We start from the raw sequence: 7,020 nt of genomic DNA, 5'->3' as shown, positions 1-7,020 counted from the left end.
GTATTGAGATGGCGTAAGAGGGACGGATATGCAGATGCATAAACAAAACACCCATAGTCTAGTTTCGAACGGACAAGGGACCAGTACCCCACGAACTACAATTGAGAACATGTATGATACAGAGACCGCATACAGTGGACTGCCAGGTAAGACATGTGGGAAGACCAAGAAAGTTGCCTATCAAGCATGAGCCCCAGGAACTTTGTAGCTTCAATGACTGGAAGAACAACAGGCCAAGATGTAAGGATAGTAGAAGAAACCAATTGTGCCACCAGAAATTCATACAGTTTTGTCAGTGGAAACACTAAAGCCTTTGTCAATGCTCCATGAATCAAGACGATTGAGACACTGCTGAAGATGTTGCGCAATGAGACAAGTCTGTGGAGAGCTGAAATAAATGGCAAAATCATCAACAAAAAAGGAGCTAGAGATGCCCGGTAGGAGACAGGACATTAAAGGATACCAGTCCTCCAGCAAGTGTCTTAGGCTTTCTCCAAATTGAAAAACACAGCCACTGTTTTATTTGTGTTGTTCAGCACATCAACTGTACTGTGAGAAAGATCACTGTAGTGAGCCAATAAATTTGCCAGCGTGTTTTGGGGGTCAAACATCATGCTACATGGCTCAATACCACAAAAAAATTAATGTCCTCTCTCTCAAGTCACAAGGTATAAAACAGCCAAGAATCAGACAGTACGAAGTGATCGTCCTTTTTCTTGAAATGACAATTGGTTACTGGTAGAATAAAAAGTTTCCTCTGAATTCAGATGAAACAGCAGGCTAAAATGCGCTAGGGCTACAGATGAAATGAATGTAAAAATACATCTAAAACATGTTAAATGTAGGCTGTTGTTGGGCCATATGAGAGAGAGAGAGAGAGAGAGAGAGAGAGAGAGAGAGAGAGAGAGAGAGAGAGACACTGACTTTAATTTAATGTGGCAATCTTGGAGCAAGTTTTAAATTCTTTCCTTTCTTGCCATTCAATTTGGAACTGTTTTGCCATAAATGAACTCATGACAAGAGCGGTCATCAAAATACAACACAGAACTGTTTCTTGCTTGTATTAAACTATCGTTAACTACTGGGTGCTTTGCAATGCTCACAACTTAAGTAATTAATATGTCTTTAAGATTTCTTTTGCATCATCATGTAATCATTAATGCAGACCTCTCGTTTTCACTTGTGAAAAACATATCAACTGAAACACTTTTAAAAGCATACTTTTACTAACAAAAAACTGAAAACAAGCTGCTATAATAATAAAACAGACAAACTACGTTGTAAGCAAATATTACATCTGATCACTGCTAATAAAATATTTTCTTTAGACAACTGTTAAGACACATGACAGTTATCAAATACACATCACCATTCAGCTCACAGATAAAACCATGGTGAGAAACAGAATGCACTGAAACCTGTGACTGTTTCTGGTTGTTCCAAATTAACTAGTTCTTCCCAGAGAACAAGATGGTAAAACATATGCTCTACAGAAAACGTGTGATCTTTACATAAATCTTACCCATAAATATTAACACAGATAACTTCTCTGAAACTGTTTCAAACAGGTTCATGCGGTATGCGTAGCACAACACAACCTGGGTCTCTTGCCATCGATAATTAACTTATATAAATAAAGATGAAACCACACAGAAAGAATGATGCTGCACTTTGTCAAAGAGTTTGTTGATGAAGTGTTACTAGTATCCGTAGCCACAAAAACCTAAATAATTCTTAGATTAAGTTTTAAGTTTAAGTGTTACAACACACTTCGACAACAAAGCTTTAAAGACATTTTATGATTCTTTTCTGTCATCTAATGATAGTAGCTGGCTTCTACTTGATATGCTAACTGAAATGTATTCATGCCTTTTGCCACTGCTCCCTCGACCATTTTAGTAACACTTTAAAAATCTGAAGTGGACACTTCTGACACAGCATATTTTTTCCTTCATTTTGCTCGTGGCTTCATCTATACTGTGAGCAGTGACCAGTTCCAAAAATTTAATTACTTTTACACATTCTCTTAATCTGGGATTTTGCATACAACAAATATGGAATTTACTACTGATAATTACATATATATTACAACAGTCACAAAATGAATTTCACCAGGCAGAAGCCAGAAAGCTATTAATATACAATGTGATACGAAAACATCTATAAAACTTTTAAGTGTAGAACACTTCAACATGTCATTCTTTCACTTTTCAGTCTGATATGGCAAGAATTTAATGATTTGCCACATCTTCATTACGCATTTTATTCTCCTGTTTGACTGTCTCACACATGTGATCCATCTAACTGCCCACACAGTTCTGCCATGCCAAACCACCACATGCCATTGATACGATGAAGTAAATCAGAACCTACAAGAAAATTGCAGACAAACACAATTAGCAAAATGAAGTTCATATTTATGAAATGCAAAATTTTAGCAGTGATATACAAAATTTTAACAGAAAATTTAATGTAAATTTCAAAAACAGGAGAATCCCACGTAAGTCTTCCCACAATCCATGATACAGAAACAGCAACTGTATAGTGTGTTATTAACTAACAAATAATAAAAACATAAAAATCAAGTGTTATTTACTTAAATTTTATCTCTATAAGAAAGAGCAATTATGACACTGAAATAATGTATGATGAGATAAAAGAAATTAGTTATGTAGTTAAACGAGATAAAAAATTTATGTTATGGGAGGAATGGAATTTGGTAATACGAAAAGGAGGGGAAGGAAAAATAACAGAAGAAAATAAAATGATGGGAAAGTGATGAAAGGGGGAGCTACCTGGTAGACTTTGGCACAGAGCACAATTTAATTGTTGGTGACAGTTTAAGCATGAAAGCAGTTCAATCACGTGAAGAGGCATGGAGTCACCAGAAGGTTTCATACAGATTACGTAATGGTAAGAGAATTTAAACTGAAAAACACTTACAGGGACAGATATGAGCTCTGACCATAATTTATTGGTAGTGAACTGCACATTAAAACTCAAGAAACTGCAGAAAATTAGGAAATTACGGAGATGTGACCTGGATAAGAACCAAAGCTTGTTAAGAGTTTGAAAAAGTATTAGGCAATGATTTCATAAAACAGAAGGAAAAAACAACAGAAAGCACACAGGTAGCTACGAGTGATGAAATAGTAAAGGCAAAATGGGATAAAACATGCAAAAATACAAAGTCCAATAGAAAACCTAGTGTAATACACAGGTTACTGAACTTCTAACACTTTAATTTCCTAGATGGAATAATGCATAGAATAAAGGCAACCACTAACCTATAGCTGACGGATGTGGGGCCTGTAGGATCACTGAACAGAATACAGTATTTACACTAACTTTCGACTTCTTGCATCATCCTTAGCAAAACACATATTCACGCACACAACTACACACATGGTAACACCTGCAGTTGCTTCTTGTCTTGCCGTGAGTACGGTGCAGTTGCGTGCGTGTACTTTGTTGAATTTAACTGATGAAAGGAGAAAATGTATAAAGATATCAAATGAAACAGCAAAAGGTAATACAAATGTCTAAAACATCAGAGGTTGGCAGAAAGCGCAAAACCGCGAAGTATGAATGGATAGAGGAGAAAGATGCATGCATGGCTATGGGAAAGGTAGAAACCAGCTAGAGAAAAATTCAAGAAACCTTTTGAGAAAAGAGAAATACCTGTAGAAATCTTCAGAGCTCAGATGCAAGTCAGTGCTGAGAAGAAGAAAGGAGACTGAAATGTGGAAGTAATATACAGACTAGCTACAAACAGGCAATGAACTTTACAACAGTATTACAGAGAGAGAAGACAAAATAAATGAAGATGAGATGGGAGATATAATACTGCAAGAAGAATTTGACAGAGAACTAAAAGACAGTGTCGCCAACTGTAGGTGCTTTCCTGTGGCTTCTATCTCAGACTTACTGAGATTCTTGGGAGATTATCCCATGGCAAAACTATCCCACCTGATGCGCAAGGTATATGAGAAGACAAAATACTCTTTCATTTGAAGAGAAATGTAATAGGTCATTGTTGCAAAATACTGACATGAGTTATTAATGGAAGAATGGAAAGTCTGATAGACGTTCACACCAGGAAGATCAAGCTGAACTTGATATATTCTTCATTATTATCATTGCTGACAAACTGCATCTTGTGGTGCCTCATCTGATATTGGGCAGATTGAAACCTGTAATAATTAATGAAAGAAGTAGTGAACTGAACAGTGTTTGTTCATTCATTACAGCAACCGTGATCATGGTTCCTGACACATGGCGTCTGACTGCAAGTTATTGTATGCTCTCACTGTCATATGAAATTACAGAGTATATCCAAGTATTCACTGACTGAAAGAAAATGTTCAGTGTTACATATAATCTATGTTGTTAAGAAAGTTATACTTCCTATGAAACTTCCTGGCAGATTACAACTGTGTGCCGGACCAATACTCGCACTCGGGACCATTGCCTTTCGCGGGCTCTACTGACTGAGGTAGAAGTTTCATATCAGTGCACACTCCGCTGCAGAGTGAAAATCTCATTCTGGAAACATCCCCCAGGCTGTGGCCAAGCCATGTCTCTGCAATATCCTTTCTTCTGCAAGATTCACAGGAGAGCTTCTGTAACGTTTGGAAGGTAGGAGACGAGGTACTGGCAGAAGTAAAGCTGTGAGGACGGGGCGTGAGTCGTGCTTGGGTAGCTCAGTCGGTAGAGCACTTGCCCGTGAAAGGCAAAGGTTCCGAATTCGAGTCTCGGTCCGACACACAGTTTTAATATGCCAAGAAGTTTCATATCAGCACACACTCCGCTGCAGAGTGAAAATCTCATTCTGTATACTTCCTATTGTTGCATCTAACAATTAAAGATAGCTTCTCCTTTCTTGCAAATAACCGCATAAAATTTTCTTCATGGTAGTAGAGCTTGAGAAATGTTTTGTTGTTGTCGTTGTTGTTGTTGTCATGGTCTTCAGTCCTGAGACTGGTTTGATGCAGCTTTCCATGCTACTCTATCCTGTGAGGCTTCTTCATCTCCCCGTACTTACTGCAACCTACGTCCTTCTGAATCTGCTTTGTGTATTCATCTCTTTGTCTCCCTCTACAATTTTTACCCTCCAATGCTAAATTTGTGATCCCTTGATGCCTCAGAACATGTCCTACCAACCGGTCCCTTCTTCTTGTCAAGTTGTGCCACAAACTCCTCTTCTCCCCAATTCTAATCAATACCTCCTCATTAGTTATGTGATCTACCCATCTAATCTTCAGCATTCTTCTGTAGCACCACATTTCAAAAGCTTCTGTTCTCTTCTTGTCAAACTAGTTATTGTCCATATTTCACTTCCATACATGGCTACACTCCATACAAATACTTTCAGAAACGACTTCCTGACACTTAAATCTATACTCGATGTTAACAAATTTCTCTTCTTCAGAAACGCTTTCCTTGCCATTGCCAGTCTCCATTTTATATCCTCTCTACTTCGACTATCATCAGTTATTTTGCTCCCCAAATAGCAAAACTCCTTTACTACTTTAAGTGTCTCATTTCCTAATCTAATTCCCTCAGCATTTAATTTGACTACATTCCATTATCCTCGTTTTGCTTTTGTTGATGTTCATCTTATATCCTCCTTTCAAGACACTGTCCATTCCGTTCAACTGCTCCTCCAAGTCCTTTGCTGTCTCTGATAGAATTACGATGTCATCGGCGAACCTCAAAGTTTTTATTTCTTCTCCATGAATTTTAATACCTACTCCGAATTTTTCTTTTGTTTCCTTTACTGCTTTCTCAATATACAGATTGAATAACATTGGGGAGAGGCTACAACCCTGTCTCACTCCTTTCCCAACCACTGCTTCCCTTTCATGCCCCTCGACTCTTACAACTGCCATCTGGTTTCTGTACAAATTGTAAATAGCCTTTTGCTCCCTGTATTTTACCCCTGCCACCTTTAGAATTTGAAAGAGTATTCCAGTCAAAATTGCCAAAAGCTTTCTCTAAGTCTACAAATGCTAGAAACGCTGGTTTACCTTTCCTTAATCTTTCTTCTAAGATAAATCTTAGGGTCAGTATTGCCTCATGTGTTCCAACATTTCTGCGAAATCCAAACTGATCTTCACCGAAGTTGGATTCTACCAGTTTTTCCATTCATCTGTAAAGAATTCATGTTAGTATTTTGCAGCCGTGACTTATTAAACTGATAGTTCGGTAATTTTCACATCTGTTAACAACTGCTTTCTTTGGGATTGGAATTATTATATTCTTCTTGGAGTCTGAAGGTATTTTGCCTGTCTCATACATCTTGCTCACCAGATGGTAGAGTTTCATCAGGACTGGCTCTCCCAAGACCGTCAGTAGTTCTAATGGAATGTTGTCTACTCCGGGGGCCTTGTTTCTACTCAGGTCTTTCAGTGCTCTGTCAAACTCTTCACGCAGTCTCATATCTCCCATTTCATCTTCATCTACATCCTCTGCCATTCCCATAATTTTGTCCTCAAATACATCGCCCTTGTATAGACCGTCTATATACTGCTTCCACCTTTCTGCTTTCCCTTCTTTGCTTAGAACTGGGTTTCCATCTGAGCTCTTGATAGTCATACAAGTTAGCCATTTTGCACTTCCTGTCGATCTCATTTTTGACATATTTGTATTCCTTTTTGCCTTCTTCATTTACTGCATATCTATATTATCTCCTTTCATCAATAAAATTCAATATTTCTTCTGTTACCCAAGGATTTCTACTAGCCCTCATCTTTTTACCTACTTTATCCTCTGCTGCCTTCACTACTTCATCCCTCGGAGCTACCCATCCTCCTTCTACTGTGTTTCTTTCCCCCATTGCTGTCAATTGTTCCCTTATGCTCTCCCTGAAACTCTGTACAACCCCTGGTTTACTCAGTTTATCCAGGTCCCACCTCCTTAAATTCGCACGTTTTTGCAGTTTCTTCAGTTTTAATCTACAGTTCATAAGCAATAGATTGTGGTCAGAGTTCACATCTGCCACTGGAAATGTCTTACAAT

General features: G+C 38.1%; 1 protein-coding gene across 3 annotated transcripts in view; it reads right to left on the bottom strand.

The window, feature by feature from the left end:
• Nucleotides 1-1,204: 1,204 nt before the first annotated feature.
• Nucleotides 1,205-7,020, bottom strand: part of LOC126355017 (vesicle-associated membrane protein 7) — a 56,677-nt gene continuing 50,861 nt past the window's right edge. For all 3 annotated transcript variants that reach the window (XM_050005159.1, XM_050005158.1, XM_050005160.1), the window contains exon 7: nt 1,205-2,369. In XM_050005159.1, coding sequence (XP_049861116.1) covers nt 2,301-2,369 — 69 coding nt within the window. In that variant the 3' untranslated portion in view covers nt 1,205-2,300. The remainder of the gene's footprint in view (nt 2,370-7,020) is intronic.

Source organism: Schistocerca gregaria, chromosome 3 (genome assembly GCF_023897955.1).
Source record: "Schistocerca gregaria isolate iqSchGreg1 chromosome 3, iqSchGreg1.2, whole genome shotgun sequence".
Classification (NCBI taxonomy): domain Eukaryota; kingdom Metazoa; phylum Arthropoda; class Insecta; order Orthoptera; family Acrididae; genus Schistocerca; species Schistocerca gregaria.
This window is presented reverse-complemented; position numbering and strand designations above follow the sequence as displayed.